The 23,640-nt window shown below is 43.7% G+C and overlaps 1 protein-coding gene across 2 annotated transcripts in view; it reads right to left on the minus strand.

Annotated features, from left to right (window-relative positions):
* Positions 1 to 4,172: 4,172 nt before the first annotated feature.
* The window catches only part of LOC134346074 (uncharacterized), a 32,715-nt gene continuing 13,247 nt past the window's right edge, over positions 4,173 to 23,640 (minus strand). The window contains exons 2-4 of one of the 2 annotated variants that reach the window (XM_063047378.1): positions 19,174 to 19,416; positions 16,583 to 16,843; positions 4,173 to 4,787 (exon numbers count right to left, since the gene is read on the minus strand). In XM_063047378.1, the coding sequence (XP_062903448.1) occupies positions 4,492 to 4,787; positions 16,583 to 16,843; positions 19,174 to 19,416 (800 nt within the window). In that variant the 3' untranslated portion in view covers positions 4,173 to 4,491. Of the gene's footprint in view, positions 4,788 to 16,582; positions 16,916 to 19,173; positions 19,417 to 23,640 lie in introns of both variants that reach the window. The other variant, XM_063047377.1, reaches the window with a different exon arrangement.

Genomic DNA, 23,640 nt, shown 5'->3' on the forward strand with positions numbered 1-23,640 from the left:
TACAGATGCCTCATACTCACTGACGAGGGGAGATTGAATACAGATGTCTCATACTCACTGACGAAGGAGATTGAATTCAGACGTCTCATACTCACTGACGAGGGGAGATTGAATACAGACGCCTCATACTCACTGATGAGGGGAGATTGAATACAGACGCCTCATACTCACTGATGAGGGCAGATTGAATACAGACGCCTCATACTCACTGACGAGGGGAGATTGAATACAGACGTCGCATACTCACTGACGAGGGGAGATTGAATACAGACGTCTCATACTCACTGACGAGGGTGATTGAATAGAGACGTCACATACTCACTGACGAGGGGAGACTGAATACAGACGCCTCATACTGACGAAGGGAGATTGAATACAGACGCCTCATACTCACTGACGAGGGCAGATTGAATACAGACGCCTCATACTCACTGACGAAGGGAGATTGAATACAGACGTCTTATACTCACTGACGAGGGGAGATTGAATACAGACGTCTCATACTCACTGATGAGGGGAGTTTAAAGACAGACGCCTCATACTCACTGACGAGGGGAGATTGAATACAGACGTCTCATACTCACTGACGAGGGGAGATTGAATACAGACGCCTCATACTCACTGATGAGGGCAGATTGAATACAGACGCCTCATACTCACTGACGAGGGGAGATTGAATACAGACGTCGCATACTCACTGACGAGGGGAGATTGAATACAGACGTCTCATACTCACTGACGAGGGGAGATTGAATACAGACGTCACATACTCACTGACGAGGGGAGACTGAATACAGACGCCTCATACTCACTGACGAGCGGAAATTGAATACAGACGCCTCATACTGACGAAGGGAGATTGAATACAGACGCCTCATACTCACTGACGAGGGCAGATTGAATACAGACGCCTCATACTCACTGACGAAGGGAGATTGAATACAGACGTCTTATACTCACTGACGAGGGGAGATTGAATACAGACGTCTCATACTCACTGATGAGGGGAGTTTAAAGACAGACGCCTCATACTCACTGCTGAGGGGAGATTGAATACAAACGCCTCATACTCACTGACGAGGGGAGATTGAATACAGACGCCTCCTACCCACTGATGAGGGGAGATTAAATACAGACGCCTCATACTCAGTAACGAGGGGAGATTGAATACAGACGTCTCATACTCACTGACGAGGGGAGATTGAATTCAGACGCCTCATACCCACTGACGAGGGGAGATTAAATACAGAAGCCTCATGCTCCCTGCGAGGGGAGATTGAATACAAACGCCTCATACTCACTGACGAGGGGAGATTGAATACAGACGTCTCATAGTCACTGACGAGGGAGATTGAATACAGACGCCTCATACTCACTGATGAGGAGAGATTGAATACAGACGCCTCCTACCCACTGACGAGGGGAGATTAAATACAGACGCCTCATACTCACTAACGAGGGGAGATTGAATACAGACGCCTCATACTCACTGACGAGGGGAGATTGAATACAGACGTCTCATACTCACTGACGAGGGGAGATTGAATACAGACGCCTCATACTCACTGACGAGGGGAGATTGAATACAGACGTCACATACTCACTGACGAGGGGAGATTGAATACAGATGTCTCATACTCACCGATGAGGGGAGATTGAATACAGACGCCTCATACTCACTGACGAGGGGAGATTGAATACAGACGTCACATACTCACTGACGAGGGGAGATTGAATACAGATGTCTCATACTCACTGATGAGGGGAGATTGAATACAGACGCCTCATACTCACTGACGAGGGGAGATTGAATACAGACGTCTCATACTCACTGACGAGGGGAGATTGAATACAGACGTCTCATACTCACTGATGAGGAGAGATTGAATACAGACGCCTCCTACCCACTGACGAGGGGAGATTAAATACAGAGGCCTCATACTCACTAACGAGGGGGGATTGAATACAGATGTCTCCTACTCACTGACGAAGGGGAGATTGAATACAGAGGTCTCATACTCACTGACGAGGGCAGATTGAATACAGACGCCTCATACTCACTGACGAGGGAAGATTGAATACAGACGTCTCATAGTCACTGACGAGGGGAGATTGAATACATACGCCTCATACTCACTGAAGAGGGGAGATTGAATACAGACGTCTCATACTCACTGACGAGGGCAGATTGAATACAGACGCCTCATACTCACTGACGAAGGGAGATTGAATACAGACGCCTCATACTCACTGACGAGGGGAGATTGAATACAGACGTCTCATACTCACTGACGAGGGGAGATTGAATACAGACGTCTCATAGTCACTGACGAGGGGAGATTGAATACATACGCCTCATACTCACTGAAGAGGGGAGAGTGAATACAGACGTCTCATACTCACTGACGAGGGCAGATTGAATACAGACGCCTCATACTCACTGACGAAGGGAGATTGAATACAGACGCCTCATACTGACGAGGGGAGATTGAATACTGATGCCTCATACTCACTGACGAGGGAGATTGAATACAGACGTCTCATACTCACTGATGAGGGGAGTTTGAAGACAGATGCCTCATACTCATTGATGAGGGGAGATTGAATACAGATGCCTCATACTCACTGATGAGGGGAGATTGAATACAGACACCTGATACTCTCTGACGAGGGAGATTGAATACAGACGCCTCATATTCACCGACGAGGCCAGATTGAATACAGACGCCTCATACTCACTATCGAGGGCAGATTGAATACAGATGCCTCATCCTCACTGATGAGGGGAGATTGAATACAGATGCCTCATACTGACCAACAAGGGTGATTGAATACAGACGTCTCTACTCACTGACGAGGGGAGATCGAATACAGTTGCCTCGTACTCACTCAGAGCATGCATGGTAAAGAGTTGTTATTATACAGACCTGTCCCATGATCCTCTCAAATCCCTTTTGCCTATCAGCTGTCCAGCTCTTGGCTCCATCCCTCCCTCTCTTGTCTTCTCCTATCATTTTGGATCTCCCCCTCCCCCTCCCCCTCTCAAATCTCTTACTCGCTCTTCCTTCAGTTAGTCCTGACGAAGTGTCTCGGCCTGAAAGGTCGACTGTACCTCTTCCTAGAGATGCTGCCTGGCCTGCTGTGTTGACCAGCAAATTTGATGTGTGTTGCTTGAAATTCCAGAATCTGCAGAATTCCTCGTGTTTACCCTTCGGATCGCAATGTTTGATCAATGTTCAGACCACATATTTGACCTACCAAAGTGAATCACCTCACACTTATGCAATAATGTGGTCCCAATGAGGTAAATGCAAAATAATGTTGCTCAGAGAATTCTTCAAATTAGAATCAAGCTTAATATCCAGGGCATATGTCATGAAATTTCATGAGAGGTTTTTCAACAGTGCCTTCTCTTTGCCACTCTCCCATAAAGCTGTCACTGCTGAAGCATTCAGGCAACAGTTACTGTATGTGCAATCTCTCCCATCTCAGCCACTGAAGCTTATCACTCCCCCCAGAGGTGTCCTAGGTCTCTTGGTGATCTCCCTCACTAGTCCTCTTCTTGAACAATCACTCAGTTTTTGCTTTAGGCAGATTTACAGCTGTGCCATATTCTTTCCATTTCTTAAGGATGAACTTCACTGTATTCCAAAGGATATTCAGTGACTTGGAAATGTTCTTGTACCCATCTCCTGACCTGTGCTTGAGTTGTTTGGACTGTTCTTTTGTCTTCATGGTGTAGTTTTTGCCAGGATACTGACTCACCAGCATTTGAAACTTCCAGATACAGGTGTATTTTTACTACAATTAATTGAAACATCTTGACTGCAAAAACAGATCTCCATTTAACTAATTATGTGACTTCTAAAACCAATTGGCTGCACCAGTGATGATTTGGTGTGTCATATTAAAGGCGGGGGGGGGGTGAATACTTATGCAATCAATTATTTTGTGCTTCATATTTGTAATTTATTTAAATTACTTTGGAGAGATCTGTTTTTACATTGACAGGAGAGTTTTTTCTGTTGATCATTGTCAGAAAAGCCAAACTAAATCCACTGTGACTCAATGCTGTAAAACAATAAAACACGAAAACTTCCGGGGCGGGGGGTGAATACTTTTTATAGGCACTGTTAATCCAGGTCACTCGTATGGTAATATCATTGTGCCAATCGCCACAAACCTGTGGTGGGAACTGAACTCGGGTCACTGGTACAGTAATATTGTAATGCTAATCACTATAAACTCATTACAGAGAGCGGCGGGAATTGGACCCGGGTCACTGGTGCTTTAATATTGTTATGCTCATCACTATTCTACCCTAGCACCCATACTGTTACAATTAGTGAGGAAATTAATGACAACAGATTAACATTCTGTATATTGTACAGGAACTTGAAAATGTTTCATTTCCTATATCACTACCAATCTCACCAAATACAATATCACAAAAAATCTCCTGTCTGGCACACAGTGTTGTACTGTGAACTCTCACCTGACACAATGTGAAATCCTACCGTTTGCAGTAAGAAAGTGAGAGATTTTTGCTTTGCTGACATCATTGTTTACACTGCAGGTGTAGAAGCCACAGTCTGAGGTTTTCAAATCTTCGATGAACAGCGTAAAGCCATCCAATGCCACTCTATAATGGGAATGGTTGTGTATTGGTACACCATCCTTCAGCCATTGAATGCCAGTTACTTTGCCAGTTTGCACAATGCAGCTCAGCTGAACACGATCCAAGACGTAGGCAGGGCTCTGGAAGATCAGTGGGGTTTGCAAGTGAGCTGTCAGAACATAAGACAAAGCTGGTTAGGTCTAATAATAAATGTTCAGATTTCTAATCAAACTTGTAGCAGCTTACCACTCTATGCAGAAAGTCATTTCATTTTCACTCCTCTGTTGACCCGGTGACTCAATGGCAAACACTGCGAGTGGAAGATCAGAACAATGACCCACCTCAGGTGCTAACTTACAATAATATGTTGTAGCTGCTGGAAAGGGTGAGAAAGGAAGCAGAGCACGCTTGTCTTTATTACTCAAGGCATTGAGCTCAAGAGTCAGAAAGTGACATGACAACTTTACACAACCCTGGTTGGCTGCACAGGACATTAAAGCCGAAATAGGCCACTTGCCTCTAGTCTGCTCTGTCATTCCATCACGGCTGATTTATTATCCCTCCCAACCAGATCCTCTCGCCTTCTCCACGTAACCTTTGATGCACTAACTAACGAAGAGCCTATCAACCTATTTAATTCTGACACTGTGTGCTCTGGTCCCAGATTCCCACAAGGGGGATCTTATTGACACCTACAGAATATTGAAATGCCTTGATAGAGACTCCCCAACTGTAGGAACATCCAGCCATTTCAATAATTGAAAGGTTTCAATCAGATTACCCATTGCATTGATGAAAATCACGGGCAGGTTTGTTTAAGCTGTTGGGAAGGGTTTAAACTAATTTAGCAGGGGGTGTTGGGAACCGGAGTGAAGGGACCCAGGACAGGACGGATGGTATAAAGTAAAGATAATGTGCAGTCAGACTGTCAGGAAGGGCAGGCAGGTGATGGGACATAGTCGCAGCCAACAGGGTGAGTATCAGTACATTAGGGATGCAAAATCATTAAGGGTAGCAAAGACAGTACTCAAGGTGTTGTATCTCAATGTGCGGAGTACAAGAAATAAGGTGGATGATCTTGTTGCACTGTTACAGATTGCCAGGTATGATGTTGTGGCCATCACTGAATCGTGCCTGAAGAATGGTTGTAGTTGGGAGCTGAATGTCCAAGGTTACACATTATATCAGAGGGATAGGAAGGTAGGCAGAGGGGGTGGTGTGGCTCTACTGGTAAAGAATGGCATCAAATCAGTAGAAAGATTTGATATAGGATCAGAAAATGTTGAATCCTTGTGGGTTGAGTTAAGAAACTACAGAGGTAAAAGGATCCTGATGGAAGTTATATACAGGCCTCCCAACAGTGGCTGGGAGATGGACCACAGATTACAAGAGGTGTCTCAAAAGGACAATGTTATGATAGCTATGGGAAATTTTAACATTCAGGCTGATTGGGAAAATCAGGTTGGTAAAGAGAGTGCATTTGTTGAATGCCTAAGAGATGGCTTTTTAGAGCAGTTTGTTGTTGAGCCTACTGGTGGATCAGCTCTACTGGATTGGGTGTTGTGTAATGAGGCAACTAGGGAGGTGACGGTAAAAGAACCCTTCGGAGGCAGTGATCACAATATGATTGAGTTCAACTTGAAATTTCATAGGGAGAAAGTAAAGTCAGATGTAGCAGTACAGTATTTCAGTGGAGTAAGCTATAATGTAATGAGAGAGGAGTTGGCCAAAGTAAATTGGAAGGAGCTACTGGCAGGGGTGTCAGCAGAGCAGCAATGGTGTGTGTTTCTGGGAAAAATGAGGAAGGTACAGGACATGTGTATTCCAAAAGTGAAGAAATACTCAAATTGCAAAATAGTACAACCGTGGCTGACAAGGGAAGTCAAAGCTAATGTAAAAACAAAAGAGAGGTCATGCAACAAAACAAATTATTACTGGGAAGATAGAGGATCGGGAAGTTTTTAAAAACCTACAGAGAGCAACTAAAAGAATCATTAGAAGGGAAAAGATGAAATATGAAAGCGAGCCAGCAAATAATATCAAAGTGGATAGTAAAAGCTTTTTCAAGTATGTAAAAAGTAAAAGAGAGATGAGAGTGGATATAGGACTGCTAGAAAATGAGGCAGGGAAAACAATAAAGGGGTACAAGGAGATAGCTAATGAACTAAATAAGTATTTTGCATCAGTCTTCACTGTGGAACCTATGGAATTTGTTGTCACGGGCGGCAGTGGAGGCCAAGTCATTGGGTGTATTTAAGGCAGAGATTGATAGATATCTGAGTAGCCAGGGCATCAAAGGTTATGGTGAGAAGGCGGGGGAGTGGGACTAAATGGGAGAATGGATCAGCTCATGATAAAATGGCGGAGCAGACTCGATGGGCCGAATGGCCGACTTCTGCTCCTTTGTCTTATGGAAGACACTGGCGGTATGCCTGATGTTGTAGTGTGTGAAGGAAGAGAAGTGGGTGCAGTTACTGTTACAAGAGAGAAGGTACTCAAAAGCTGAAAGACCTAAAAGTACATAAGTCACCCGGACCAGATAAACTGCACCCTAGGGTTCTGAAAGAGGTAGCGTTAGAGATTATAGCAGCATTAGAGATTATGGCAGCATCTCTAATGAATTACCTTTCAAAAATCTTTGGACCCTTGTATGGTGCCAGAAGACTGGAAAATTGCAAATGTCACTCCACTCATTAAGAAAGGAGGAAGGCAGCAGAAAGGAAATTATAGACCAGTTTGCCTGACCTCAGTGGTTGGGAAGATGTTAGAGTCAATTGTTAACGATGAGGTGATGGAGTACTTGGTGGCACAGGACAAGATAGTACAAAGTCAGCATGGTTTCCTTAAAGGAAAATCTTGCCTAATGAACCAGTTGGAATTCTTTGAGTAGTTACAAGTAGGGTAGATAAAGGGGATGCAGTGGCTGTTGTATATTTGACCTTTCAGAAGGCCTTTGACAAGGTGCCACACATGAAGCTGCTTACAGAGTTAAGAGTCGGTGATAGTTACTAAGGACAGTTACTAATGTGATTAGAGCATTGGCTGATTGGAAGAAGGCAGCGAGTGGGAATAAAAGGATCTTAGTCTGGTTGGCTGCCAGTGACTAGTGGTGTTCCACAGGGGTCGGTGTTGGGTTCACTTCTTTTTATGCTGTATAAAAATGATTTAGATGATGGTATAGATGGCTTTGTTGCCAAGTTTGCAGATAATACAAAAATTGGTGGAGGAGTAGGTAGGATGTAGAAGGACTTGGATTAGGAGAACGGCCAAGAAACTGCAAATGAAATATAATGTTGGAAAATGCATGGTCATGCACTTTGGTAGCAGAAATAAATGTGCAGACTATTTTCTAAACGGGGAGAAAATCCAAAAAAAAGGGACTTGTGTGTAAACCCTGAAGGTTAACTTGCAGGTTGACTCTGTGGTGAGGAAGCCAAATACAATGTCAGCATTCATTTCAAAAGGTCTAGAATACAAGAGCAGGGATGTGATGCTGAGGCTTTATAGGCACTGGTGAGGCCCCACCTTGAGTATTGTGAACAGTTAAAGATGTGCTGGCATTGGAGAGGGTCCAGAGGAGGTTCACAAGGATGATTCCAGGAATGAAAAGGTTATCATACGAGGAACGTTTGATGGCTCTGGGTCTGTACTCGCTGGAATTTAGAAGGATGAGGGAGGATCTCACTAAACCTTTTGAATGTTCAAAGGTCTAGACTGAGTAGATGTGGAAAGGACGTTTCCCATGGTGGGAGAGTCTTGGACAAGAGGGCAGAGCCTCAGGATAGAGGGGTGTTCATTCAAAACAGAGATGCTGAGAAATTTCATAAGTCAGAGGGTAGTGAATTTGTGAAATTAATTGCCAAGGGGAGTTGTGGAGTCTAAGTTGTTGGGTGTATTTAAGCCAGAGATTCTTAATTGGACATGGCATCAAAGGTTACAGAAAAGGCCGGGAAATGTGGTTGAGGAGGAGAAAAAAGAGGATCAGCCATGATTAAATGGTAGAGCGACTCGATGGGCCAAATGGCCTAATTCTGCTCCTATGTCTTATGGTCTAAAATGCCAGTGCAATTCCTCTTCCATTTTTAAGTATCTTGTAATTGACTGTAGTAATTTGTTTTTACCCCCGCATTCTCCAAGTGACAATGCTTGGACTATGTCTTGTCAGTGATGCACGACACATAGTCAATAATCTCACAATTCCACCTTTTTAAGTATTTCAAAGGTTTAAGAATCACCACAAGATCACATTTTATTGTTGATTCTTCAGCAGATTTTTTCACACAGAGAGTGGTGGGTGCATGGAATACACTGCCAGTGGTGGTGGTACAGGCAGATACAATAGGGTCTTTGAAGAGACGATTAGATAGGTACATGGAACTTAGAAAAGTAGAGGGCCAGGCAGTAGGGCAATTCTAGGCAGTTTCTAGAGTAGGTTACATGGTCGGTGCAACATTGTGGGCCAAAGGGCCTGTAAGTTGCTGTAGATTTCTATATTCTAGACTTTAAGTATGCTGCAGGATATGAGCACTTCTTGACTGGTGATGAAAAAAAACTCTGTGCTAATTGCAAGGTGACTTGGATGGATAGTGTATATTTGGATGATTGGAAGCAGTGTTTGGAAAATTTCATTCAATTCTGCTCACCCCATTGCAGCAAGGATGTAGAGGCTTTTAAGTGGGCACAGAATCAGAATCAGGATCAGATTTGTTATCACGGCATGTGTTGTGAAATTTGCTACCTGAGCAGCAGCAGATCAATGCAATACATAATATAGAAGAAAAATAAAATTAAAATAATAATAAATAAATCAAACACAGTATACGTATATTGAATGGATTAAAAATCGTTCAAAAACAGAAATAATATATATTAAAAAGTGATGTAGTATTCAAGGGTTCAATGTCCAATTTAGGACTGGAATGGCAGAGGGGAAGAAGTTGTTCCTGAATCGCTGAGTATGTTCCTTCAGGCTTCTGTATCTCCTCCCTGATGGTAACAGTGAGAAAAGGGCATGCCCTGGGTGCAGGAAGTCCTTAATAATGGATGCTGCCTTTCTGAGACACTGCTCCTTGAAGATGTCCTGGATACTCTGTAGGCTAGTACCCAAGATGGAGCTGACTAGATTTACAACCCTCTGCAGCTTCTTTCAGTCCTGTGCAGACAGGTCCCAAAACAGACAGTAATGCTGCCTGTCAGAATGCTCTCCATGGTACATCTATCGAAGTTTTTGAGTGTATTTGTTGACATACCAAATCTCTTCAAACTCCTAATATGGAATAGTCACTGTCTTGATTTCTTTATAACTGCATCGATATGTTGGGACCAGGTTAGGACCTCAGAGATCTTGACACCCAGGAACTGGAAACTGCTCACTCTCTCCACTTCTGATCCCTCTACGAGGATTGGTATGTGTTCCTTCGTTTTACCCTTCCTGAAGTCCACAATCAGCTCTTTCGTCTTACTGACATTGAGTGCCAGGTTGTTGCTACGACACCACTCCACCAGTTGGCATATCTCACTCCTGTATGCCCTCTCGTCACCATCTGAGATTCTACCAACAATGGTTGTATTGTCAGCAAATTTATAGATGGTATTTGAGCTATGCCTAGCCACACAGTCATGTGTATAGAGAGAGTAGACCAGTGGGTTAAGCACACACCCCTGAGGTGCACCAATGTGATTTTCCAGTTAGGAAGTCGAGGATCCAATTGCAGATGGAGGTACAGAGGCTCAGGTTCTGTAACTTCTCAATCAGGATTGTGGGAATGATGGTATTAAGTGCTGAGCTATAGTTGATGAAGCTGGCTGGTGGCGTATTGGTATCAGCACCGGACTTCGGAGCGAAGGCTCCCGAGTTCGAATCCAGGCGGCTCCCTTGCACATTTTCCATCCGTGCTGGGTTGAGTGTTGAGCTAGCAACTCGGCCTCATAAAAATAAGAAAGCCTGCTAAAAAAAATGACTCCACTCGGAGTTAAGGGCTTTCTTCTTTCTTCTTCTATAGTCGATGAACGGCATCCTGACATACTGTAGGTGTTTGTGTTGTCCAGGTGGTCTAAAGCCATGTGAAGAGCCATTGAGATTGCATCTGCCATTGACCTCTTGTGGCAAAAGGCAAATTGCAATGGTCCAGATCCTTGCTGAGACTAGTCTAGTCATGACCAACCTCTCAAAGCATTTCATCACTATAGATGTGAGTGTTACCAGGCGATAGTCATTAAGGCAGCTCACATTATTCTTCTTAGGCACTGGTATAATTGTTGCCTTTTTGAAGCAAGTGGGAACTCCTGACTGTGGCAGTGGGAGGTTGAAAATGTCCTTGAATACTCCCGCCCATTGCTTGCCACCAGTTTTCAGAGCCTTACCAAGTATTCCACTGGAACCTTCCACCTTGTGAGGGTTAACCCTCTTTAAAGACAGCCTAACTTCGACCTCTGAGACAGAGATCACAGGGTCATCAGGTGCAGCAGGGATCTTCACAGCTGTAGTTATATTCTCCCTTTCAAAGCGGGCATGGAAGGCGTTGAGTTCATCAGGTAGAGAAGCATCGCTGCCATTCATGCTATTGTGTTTCGCGTTGCAGGAGGTAATGTCTTGCAAACCGTGCCAGAGTTGTCGTACATCCGATATCGCCTCCAACCTCATTCGAAATTGTCTCCTTGTCCTTGAAATAGCCCTCCGCAAATCATACCTGGTTTTCTGGTACAGGCCTGGGTCACCAGGCTTGAGTGCCACAGATGTAGCCTTCAGCAGATGATGTACCTCCTGGTTCATCCATGGCTTTTGGTTTGGGACTGTACAGAGGTGTAGGAGGATACTGCCTGGAGTAAATGGCATGTGCTGTGAGAAAAGGGGGGGGCAAACCAGAGAAAATGTGCTGAAGCAACATACACACGATGGAGGAAATCAGCAGCACCTATGGAAAACAGTACAGTCAATGTTTCGGGCCAAGACCCTTCATCAGGACTGGGGTGTGGAAAGATGAGTTAGAATGAGAAGGTAGTGGGGAGGAAGAAACAAGGTAATACATGAGATCGGCAGAAGGGGAGGGAGGGGTGAAGTAAAGAGCTGGGAAGTTGACTGGTGTTATTTTCTCTACAGCAGCAGAGGCTAAAGGAAAGCTTGGTTAGGTTTCTAATATAAACTTCAGAGGGCGATGAATGAGCTGCCAGGGGAAGTGTGGATACAGGTTTGATTTTAGGATTTAAGGGAAGTTTGAATAAGCACATGGGTGGAAGGAGATTGGAGGGCTATGGTTCGGGTCCTGGTTGATCAGATTAATCAGAATAATCCAGCATTGACCAGATCAACTGAAGAGCCTATTTCTGTGATGTAGTGTTCTATGACTCTATAATAAGAGAAGCATATAAACAGCCAGAAAATGATATAAAAAGGTTTGGTCCCAACACAGACCTCTGTGGAACACCACAAATCACTGGTAACCAACCAGCTTTGATTCCCACTCTTTGCCTCCTGCCAATCAGCCATCTCTTTATCCATCAAAGTTGCTGGTGAACGCAGCAGGCCAGGCAGCATCTATAGGAAGAGGCGCAGTCGACGTTTCAGGCCGAGACCCTTCGTCAGAACTAACTGAAGGAAGAGTGAGTAAGGGATTTGAAAGGATCTTTTCAAATCCCTTACTCACTCTTCCTTCAGTTAGTCCTGACGAAGGGTCTCGGCCTGAAACGTCGACTGCGCCTCTTCCTATAGATGCTGCCTGGCCTGCTGCGTTCACCAGCAACTTTGATGTGTGTTGCTTGAATTTCCAGCATCTGCAGAATTCCTGTTGTTTACCTCTTTATCCATGCTTTATCTTTCCTGTAAGATCATGGGCTCGTAGCTTGTTAAGCAGCCTCATGTGTGGCACCTTGTTAAAAGCCTTTTGAAAATCCACGTACACATCAAACAATTTTCCTTTGTCTATCCTGCTTGTTATTTCTTCAAATAATTCCACCAGATTTGTCAAGGAAGATTTTCCTTTGAGGAAAAACATGTTGACTATGCCCTATTTTATCATGTGCCTCCAAGTACCTTGAGACCTCATCCTTAATTATTGACTCTAACATCTTTCCAAACACCAGGTCAAACTAACTGATCTATAATTCCTTTTTTTCCACCTCTCTCCATTTTTGAAGAGTGGAGTAACATTTGCAAGTTTCCATTCCTCAAGAACCATGCCAGAATCAATGATTCTTGAAAGATCATTACTAATACCTCCACCATCTCTTCAGCCACCTCTTTCGAAACACTGGAGTGTAAACTATCTTGTCCAGGTGACTTATCCATCCGCAGACCTTTTAGATTGCCAAGAACTATCTCATTAGTTATGGCACTTCACACACTCTGCCTCCCAACACTCCGGAACCTCCAGCACACTACGAGTGTCTTCCACAGTGAAGACTGATGCAAAATATTTATTGATTTCATCTGCCATTTCCTTTTTCCTCAGTACTGCCTCATGAGCATCATTTTCCAGCAATCTGATATCCCTTCTCACCTCGCTTTTACACTTATGCATCTGAAGAAACCTTTAGTATCCTCTTTGATGTTATTGGCTTGTTTATCTTCATATTCCATCTTTTCTTTCTTAATTACTTTTTAGTAGCCCTCTGGTGGTTTTTAAAACCTTCCTAATTCTCTAACTTCCCAGTAAGTTTTGTTCTATTATATGCTCTCTCTTTTGGCTTTTATGTTGGTTTAGTTAGCCGCGGTTGTGCCGTCTGTCCTGTAGAATAACTTCGCTTTGGGATGTATATTTCCTGCATCTTCCCGATTGTTTCCACACGGCTTTCCTCCCACATCCCAAAGACTTACGGTTTATTGGTCACTGGGCTGTATTTGGGTGGAGGGGGTTTGTTACCATGCTGTATCTTTAAACAAAAATAAGTCAATGAATAACTTGATGTTGACAAGCCCATTCCTGTGCTAGAATCTATGAGGGCAATTGATACGTTCGTGGCCTAAGGTAAAGGGAGTCAATTTTAGAAAACCTAGCACATTTACTTTTCCTACATTTACACACTTAGTCCAGCAGTCGTGGAGCATACAGATCCCTTCTTTGTAGAAGTCGGCATCTTGGACCTCCAGAAGTGGTCCACAACAGAGGTGATTGATAAGTTCGTGGCCCAAGGTGAAAGGAGATGAGGAGAAACTTCAAAGTTTCTGCATTTTCACTCAAAGAGTTGAACTGCACATGCATGTAACGAGAGCTGTATAACACATCCCCTAAAATTGACTCCTTCTACCTTAGGCCACGAACTTATCACAGTGGAGGGCCTATCATAAGTATATAAAAAGATGCTCACTGAAAATTAGCTAAAACATGTCCTACTAAAAATGAACATTAATATATTCAATCAACAATTTTGCCATTATTTAGAAGTATAGGTTTAAGCTGAGAGGGAGATGGAGTAGCAAAGTTTTCACATGTTGATATCTGGAACGAGCAGCCAGAGGGGGAGATGAAGGCAGGAAGTGTAACAAGGCGAAGAAGGATGTAATTAATTCAGGCAAATGGAATATTATAGTTAGGCACGGGGGACCAAAACAACAATTTCTACATTGTACAATGCTGATTCTGTAGTAGAAAATGACAAAAGTTGCTCCATAAAAGCATTATCAAATGAAAAAGGCAACTTGCCATCAAAGCAGAAATAAATTAATTATACAAAATAGATTTTTACTCCTCATGTATATGAAGGATGTAAAGTCAATTCAATTCAATAAAATAATTTTCCCTCTAAAAATACAAAGGGGGGTGTTTCTAATAGTGGGAGGGTCTAAGACCAGATGGCACAGACTCAGAATTGAGGAATGTCTATTAGAACAGAGATGAAGAGGAAACCCTTTTGCCAGCAGGTGGTGAATCTGTGGAATTCATTGCCACAGATGGCTATGGAGGGCAAATCACTGAGTATATTTAAAGTGGAGGTTGATAAGTTTTTAATTAGCAAGGTTATGGAGAGAAAGCAGAAAAATGTAGTTGAAAGGAAAAATAAATCAGCTAAGATCGAACAGCAGAGCTGCCATAAGACACAGGAGCAGAATTTGGCCATTTAGCCCATCAATTTTGCACCACCATTCCACCATGGCTGATCCCAGATCCCACTCAATTCCATACACCTACCTTCTCACCACATCCTTTGATGCCCTGACCGATCAGGAAGCGATCAACCTCTGCCTTAAATATACCCACGGCCTTTGTCACCACCACAGTCTGTGGCAGTGCATTCCACAGATTCACCACTCTCTGGCTGAAAAAATTCCTCAACTCCACTCTAATAGGTCGCCCCGCAATTTTGAGGTTGTGCCTTCTCGTTCTGGATACCTCCACAACAGAAAACATCCTCTCCACATCCACCCTATCTAGTCCTTTCAACATTCAGTAGGTCTCAATGAGATCCCCCTGCACTCTTCCAAATTCCAGTGAGTACAGGCCCAAAGCTGTCAAACGCACCTCATATGTTAATCCCTTCATTCCCAGAATCATTCTCATGAACCTCCTCTGGACTCTCTCCAACGACGACACATCCTTTCTGAAAATACTCCAATTCCCTCTGCACCTCTGATGTTTGACCCTTCTCCCCAACGGTCCGTAATATTGTTCCTTTTACCAAAATGTATTATCGTACATTCACCAACACTGTATTCCATCTCCCACTTTTTTCCCCGCACATAGTCCCCAAGAATCTGCATCTCGATGCACCCGGTGCCAACATGACCATCAGGGAGACTGGTAGTCTCCCAGAAATCCCATGTCTGACACCCAGAACACTTGCCCTGTAGACATATCCCCTATTCTCTCAAGTTCAATAAGAAAAGAGAAGTAAGAAATTAGGAATGAACTTACCTACTTACCTTGTCTCTGCCAGTTTTTGCCGAAGCTTACCACTCTGACTCAGCCCACTTCAACGACCGCTCCCCCATGACCCACTGCACTGGATGGTACCCCTCTTTTCTGGAGACTGGGTTTTTAAAAGCTCTTTGCTGGACCTGTGTGGGAATGCTTCAACTGTGTCTGTGCAGCACTCTAATCAACGACTTGAGGAGCAGGAATGGCCTATTTCTGCCCTTATGTCTTAATAGTCTAATGAGAAGTCAGAGTAGTAATTGGCCATTGATTTTATTATGATTTTACTTTGTGCCAGTAACCCCATTGAATGGTCAATTCTGGATATGTTTTGGCTTTTAACCTGTTTTTTCCAAATAAGTTTTTTTTTAAGCAACTGATTTTGAAAATCAGACATTTAACAAATATTTCATTACTACTGAGCAGCTGCTTAAGCTGTTGTCTGTGAGTAGCCAGCCTGTCATTTGCATTGGGAAAGGTCATCTGTTGAGTCAACGTGCTGGATGCTGTGCAACAAGTGAAGCCCTCACTGAAAGAGATTAGCAAGGTCTGCAGTTCAGCACTTTGCATTCATGGAGCGGTGAAAGCTCTGTTCCATTATAGTCTCTTGCATCTATTTAGTGTCTCTCACAACATATGGGTACTGCAAAATGGTTACAATCAGCAAAGTGTTTTTGAGGTACAATCTCTGTTATAATGCAAGCCCCCAATGTCATGTCAATCAGGTTCGTTGCGTATAAAACTTGATGCAAACTGAGGGAACAACACTGGCAGGGTAGCAAAGCAAACTCTCCAGGTAGGAGATCTTGGTTAGCAACAATAAAATCAGGCTGCATCACCATCTGGCATGGAGGGGTCAAAGCACAGGATTGGAAAAATGCAGAGAGTTGAAAACTCAGCCAGCTCCATCATGGATACTAGCCTCTGCAGCATCAAGATCACCTTCAAAAGGCCATGCCTCAAAAAGGCAGCATCCATCATAAAGGCTCCCCATCACCCAGGACATGCCCTCTTCTCATTTCTACCATCCCTGACCATTCTTCTATTTTTTGGTTTCTGTTTTTTGCAGTACTTATTTAATTTTACACACACACACACACTCACATGGCATACTTACCCTGCACTTCCAGGTGAAAACGGACATATTTGAATTGAATTGAGTTGGTGAACAAGAGCACATTTAATTTCACTTCAAACAGGCCACTATCTTCCACTTGCACATTTTTCAGTAAAAGGGAGCCAGTTTTTAAATCATATTTGACCCGGTGTCTGAAATAGGAATTGAACGAGACTATATCACTATAAGACACGTGCTCCAAGATGATCAACTCGTACTCATGGTTCAAAAACCTCCAGGTGACCTTGCGTCTCTTCACATCTGGGAGAATGGAGAACAGCACAGAAGAATCAGCAGGGCGCCTCAGGTAGAATTCTGGCCATGAAACTGAATCTGAATTGGATTTAACCGGAAGAGAACAAATTTACAGCAAATATTCATTCTCTATTGGTTACACAATTCAATTACTTTGATCAATATTTTTAGCTTTCACACTAGGCTTAAGAGCTCTGACCATCACAATTCCCGATCTGGGATTCATTCCTGCTGTGTCTGTAAGGAGTTTGTATGTTTTCCCCTGTGGGTTTCCTCGGGCTGGTCCACATTCCAAAGGCATACGGGTCAGGGTTAGTGAGTCGTGGGCCACAAGTGTGGCAACAGTTGCAAGCTGCCCAGCACAATGTTCACTGTTTGATTTGGTGCAAATGACACATAGAAACAGAAAACCTACAGCACGATACAGGCCCTTCGTCCCACAACGCTGTGCCACACATGTACTTACTTTAGAAATTACTAGGGTTACCCATAGCCTTCCATTTGTCTAAATTCCATGTACCTATTCAGGAGTCTCTTAAAAGACCCTATTGTATCCACCTCCAACACCGTTACTGGCAGCCCGTTCCACACACTAACCACTCTCTGCATAAAAAACTTACCCCTGACATCTCCTCTGTAATTGCTTCCAAGCACCTTAAACCTGTGCCCTCTCGTGTTTGCCATTTCAGCCCTGGGAAAAAGCCTCTGACTGTCCACACGATCAATACCTCTTATCTAATCTTTGTAAAAATATTTAGCGATTTGTACTGTATGTGAAGCTGCAGGAAGGAATTCAGAAGATGTTTTTGGACAAACTTTGATTTTGTAAGAATAAAAGAACAGAAGCAGAAGTAGTTAACTGAGTGCCTGGGGTCTGTTCTGCTGTTCAATAAGACCATGCACCTGATATCCACCATCATACCCAATCTCTTTACTATCCAACACATTATCAATCTTGTGCTAGACAGCACCTACAACACAGTGGTGATGACAACTGTAAACATTTATATCCATCATAGGTTCTCAATGGCCCCTTGTACAAGGCAGAAACAGACCCTCAGTATTTACCCTTCCAATTCCCCTCAGATCCTGTGTTCCAATGTCTTCAACTCTCAGTTGTCTAAACCAGAGAGTTCAATCAGTTTTACTCACACTCCCTTCTTGGTACAGCCACCTGTGACAGGGTCCTGAATTACCCCTATGAACTGTACTTTTGAAAAGAGAGAGAGAGAGAGAGAGAGAGTTGTTCAACACCAGACACCTTGGTATTAAGAGAGAGAGAGGCGAAGACTGCTTGGAGATGGTGTTATGGTTTCTCTGCAGTATGTTGACACTTTGAAAAGACACTGGCAGCTTCCAAGTTCTCACAGAGAGAGAAGGGAGGAGCTGCTTGATAGAAAGCTGGTATTCAGCACGGTGAGATAAATAGAAGGTCAGCTGTTAGACCTACAGACACATGGCTTTGGACACTGAATGAGCTTTGTTGTGCCCACAGAAAAGGTGGGTTTTGGAGGATTGATCAGACGGATCGATCAGTGGCTCTCGCAGTGTGAAAAGGGTGTGACCAGTAGGGAGTTATTCGTGTGTCTGACCCTCACCTGTATTGATAATTCCGCCACAGAAGAACCGTCCCCTTTGTTGTGGTCACAGTCGGTGACTTCTAAAGGATTTCGGAGCGCAACGGGAAGATCGACGGCGTCAACTGACCTGAAGACTCAAGTTTCTCTCTCTCTCTCCATCCCTACTGAACCCAATACCACGAACTGTACTGAACTTTACTCATCATCATAAGACTATCTATTTACCCCTAGACTTGAAGAAGCTTGGTTCTCATATATTTCCACACTTACATATATAATCATTGCTAATCTGTTTGATATATCTGATTTTATATTACTGCATTGCATAGTTACTAATAAATACCATTAGTTAATAGCAATACCAGGCTCCAGAGTGTTTTCCATTTCTGCTGGATCTTTAACCCGTCACGTGGTATGTGACACACCAAACTAGTGAATCTATTTTCAAGGGAGGTATGCCCTTCATTGGATGCAGACTCTTTTGCTGCCAGATTGAAATGGTGAGGGAAACATCAACCAGAGGTTTGTCATATCTGCTCTTATTCCCACTTACACACATCATCCTTGGCATTGACCCTCCAATCCACATATCCATGCTTAGAGCATCTGATTTAACACCATCAGTCTCGGTCCTCTGGTCTATCCATTGCTGCAATGTATGGAGACTGAGAACGGATTCCCTCTTTGGGCCGAGTGGGTTATTTCAGTTCCTAGAATCTTATGATTAGTAGACTACTCCCTCTCAGGGATACTTACAAATATCTTCCTTTCTGGGGAAGAAAGCTCTACCGTTCCCCGGCTTGTCAAGTAACTTGCCAATAGGGAGAGGCCTGCTGCTTGCATTTGACACTTGTCCAGGATCCACTCTTCCCTTGCCGTGTGTGGAAGCTGAAGTAGTATACCCCCACTGCAGTACATCTCCACTTTCTGCTTCTCCTCCTGAAGCAGTGGGCAGCAACAGAGCAAACCCAGGAGCCACAGAGATACCGGCAAAGAACCCTGAAACAACACCAATTGTAGATTTTTACTAAGTGGAGAACAGAAACTTCATTAAAAAGGGCTAAGGAAATGTAAATAGAAACATAGAAAATAGGTGCAGCAGTAGGCCATTCGGCCCTTCGAGCATGCAGTGCCATTCAGTATGATCATGGCTGATCATCCAACTCAGAACCCTGTACCTGCCTTCTCACCATAACCCCTGATCCCTTTAGCCACAAGGGCCGTATCTAACTCCCTCTTAAATATAGCCAATGAACTGGCCTCAACTGTTTCCTGTGGCAGAGAATTCCCACAGATTCACCACTCTCTGTGTGAAGAAGTTTTTCCTCATCTCAGTCCTAAAAGGCTTCCCCTTTATCCTCAAACTGTGACCCCTTGTTCTGGACTTCCCCAACATCGGGAACAATCTAGCCTGTCCAATCCCTTCAGAATTTTATACGTTTTAATAAGATCCCCCCTCAATCTTCTAAATTCCAGAGAGTATAAGCCTAGTTGATCCAGTCTTTCATCATATGAAAGTCCTGCCATCCCAGGAATCAATCTGGTGAACCTTCTTTGTACTCCCTCTATGGCAAGAATGTCTTTCCTCAGATTAGGGGACCAAAACTGCACACAATACTCCAGGTGTGGTCTCACCAAGGCCTTGTACAACTGCAGTAGAACCTCCCTGCTCTTGTATTCGAATCCTCATGCTATGAATGCCAGCATACCATTCGCCTTTTTCACCGCCTGCTGTACCTGCATGCCCACTTTCAATGACTGGTGTACAATGACACCCAGTTCTCGTTGCACCTCCCTTTTCCTAATCGGCCACCATTCAGATAATAATCTGTGTTCCTGTTCTTGCCACCAAAGCGGATAACCTCACATTTATCCACATTAAATTGCACCTGCCATGAATTTGCCCACTCACCTAACCTATCCAAGTCACCCTGCACCCTCCTCACAGCTAACACTGCCGCCCAGCTTCGTGTCATCCGCAAACTCGTCTGAGTCATTAATATATATTGTAATCAACTGGGGTCCTAGCACTGAGCCTTGCGGTACCCCACTAGTCACTGCCTGCCATTCTGAAAAGGTCCCATTTATTCCCACTCTTTGCTTCCTGTCTGCCAATTTTCTATCCACATAAATACCTTACCCCCAATACCGTGTGCTTTCAGTTTGCACACTAATCTCCTGTGTGGGACCTTGTCAAAAGCCTTTTGAAAATCCAAATATACCACATCCACTGGTTCTCCCCTATCCACTCTACTAGTTACAGCCTCAAAAAATTCTATGAGATTTGTCAGACATAATTTTCCTTTCACAAATCCATGCTGACTTTGTCCGATGATTTCACTGCTTTCCAAATGTGCTGTTATCACATCTTCGATAACTGACTCTAGCATTTTCCCCACCACCGATGTCAGGCTAACCGGTCTATAATTCCCCGGTTTCTCGGTTTCAGTGGATTCCGGTTATTTGGAACACAGAAGAACCAGAACATGTTGGTCCATTTAAGTGGCTATCCCAATTAGCCAAAATTTCATGGGAATAGTTAAAAAGCTATTAAAAAGAGAGAAAAACTACTGTTTAACTGAGTAACAATTGTATATTTAAATGAAAAGCAGAACAAATTAAAACACCATCTATACTATTAAAGTATGATAAAACTGTGTATTAGTTCCTAATGTGTGTCCGTCCATCGTCAATGTCAACAAGGACCTTGAGACCAAGTTGCGCAGTGTCAGCCTCACTCTCTCTTCCCAATTCCCATCTGGATCCAGTGGCAAGACAGAATCGAGACGGCTGGAGATGGGACTAGGCGCAGTGGATGACCAGGACGTCTTCTGTGTCTTGTCCTGCTCTACACGTTCCACAACGCTTGCAGACACCACCTTCTTGACATTGGACCTTCCATTGGTCTCGTCCGCTCAATCCGCCGGAGTCTGTCTTCACATGCTGGGATAGACAACTCCCTATCTCACCGAGGGTTTGAGACCCGTCGGCTACCCTCACCTGGTTTAGCCGACTTGTCGAAGCTGTTGCCCGGGATGTGGCCACTGTCGCATGCAAACAGCTACGGGGAGTCACAGGTGAGAACAGAGTGCCAGGTGGGGACCAAAGGTGAACCGACTTGAAAAGGACGTGACATGTTCCCCTACCAGAGGTGCTACCCCTCCCTGACACCCCGTACACCTTAAAAGAATGTTATGGGGAGTTCCTAATAGTTATCAATGGAAGAAATAATCCAGTGTACGGCGCCGTGTTATTATGATTGACTGTAAATAAACAAAATCAGCACAGACACCTAGTGTAGCTAATGGACTATATTCATACAATCCTTTTGACAATTGCAGCCTCCAAATCTTCATTTTCATTCTAACATTGAAGATGATTGTCAAATTCTTCAAAGTTTGTAACTTGTTGAATCACGAGGTGGGAGAGATCTTAAACAACCTCACGAGATGGGGGAGTTTTTTTTGCATCAGTATTTACTCAGCAAACTGGCATAGCATATATGGAAGGAAGGGAAACAAGCAGTAGTGTCATGGAACATATAGAGATTAAAGAGGAGGAGGTGCTTGCTGCCTTACAGCGAATAAAGGTAGATAAATCCCCCGGGCCTGACATGATATTTCCTCAGACCTTGAGAGAGACTAGTGTAGAAATTGCAGGGGCCCTGGCAGAAATATTTAAAATGTCCTTAGCCATGGGCATGGTGCCGGAGGATTGGAGGGTAGCTCATGTTGTTTAAAAAAGGCTCCAAAAGTAAACCAAGTAAATATAGGCCGGTGAGCCTGACGTCTGTGGTAGGTAAATTATTGAAAGGTGTTCTGAGAGATCGGATATACAAGTATTTGGACAGCCAAGGGCTGATTAAGGATAGTCAGCATAGCTTTGTGCGTGGTAGGTCGTGTTTAACGAATCTTGTAGAGTTTTTCGAGGTGGTTACTAAGAAAGTAGATGAAGGAAAGGCTGTGGATGTTGTCTGCATGGACTTTAGTAAGACCTTTGACAAGGTCCCACATGGGAGGTTAGTTCAGAAGCTTCAGACACTAGGTATCCATGGAGAAGTTGCAAACTGGATTCGAAATTGACTGTCTGGGAGAAGACAGAAAGTGGTAGTGGATGATTGCTTATCAGACTGGAGGCCTATGACTAGTGGTGTGCCTCAGGGATCTGTGCTGGGACCATTGTTGTTTGTTGTCTATATTAATGATCTAGATGATAATGTGGTAAATTGGATCAGCAAGTTTGCTGATGACACTAAGATCGGAGGCGTTATGGACAGTGAGGAAGGCTTTCAAAGCTTGCAGAGAGATCTGGACCAACTGGAAAAATGGGCCAGAAAATGGCAGATGGAATTTGATGCAAACAAATGTGAGGTGTTGCATTTTGAAAGGACAAATCAAGGTAGAACATACACAGTAAATGGTAGGGCACTGAGGAGTGCGGAGGAACAAAGAGATCAGGGAGTTCAGATGCATAATTCCTTGAAAGTGGCGTCACAGGTGGATAGGGTTGTAAAGAAGGCTCTTGGCATCCTGGCATTCATAAATCAAAGTATTGAGTATAGGAATTGGGATGTTATGGGGAGTTAGTACAAGACATTGGTGAGGCCAAATTTGGAGTATTGTGTGCAGTTCTGGTCACCTAACTATAGGAAGGATATCAGCAAGATTGAAAGAGTGCAGAGAAGATTTACTAGGATGTTGCCAGGTCTTCAGAAGTTGAGTTACAGGGAAAGATTGAACAGGTTAGGAATTTATTCCTTGGAGTGTAGAAGAATGAGGGGAGATTTGATAGAGGTTTACAAAATTATGAGGGGTATAGACAAAGTAAATGTGAATAGGATCTTTCCACTTACATTAGGAGAGAAAAATACGAGGGGACATGGCTTTAGAGTGAAAGGGGACAGGTTTAGGGGGAACATTAGGGGGAACTTCTTCACTCAGAGAGTGGTGGGAGAGTGGAACGAGCTGCCATCTGACGTAGTAAATGCGAACTCACTCTTAAGTTTTAAGAATAAATTGGATAGGTACATGGATGGGAGAGGTTTGAAGGGTTATGGACTGAATGCAGGTCCATGGGACTAGCAGAATAATGTTTCTGCACAGACAAGAAGCACTGAATGGCCTGTTTTCTGTGCTGTAGTGTTCTATGGTTCTAGTGAAATAGTTTCATTTCCACACCAGGCTCTTTCTGGTATCTCTAAGCCTGAATGCTTGAAACAGTAGT

This window comes from Mobula hypostoma, chromosome 5 (assembly GCF_963921235.1).
Source record: "Mobula hypostoma chromosome 5, sMobHyp1.1, whole genome shotgun sequence".
Lineage (NCBI taxonomy): Eukaryota > Metazoa > Chordata > Chondrichthyes > Myliobatiformes > Myliobatidae > Mobula > Mobula hypostoma.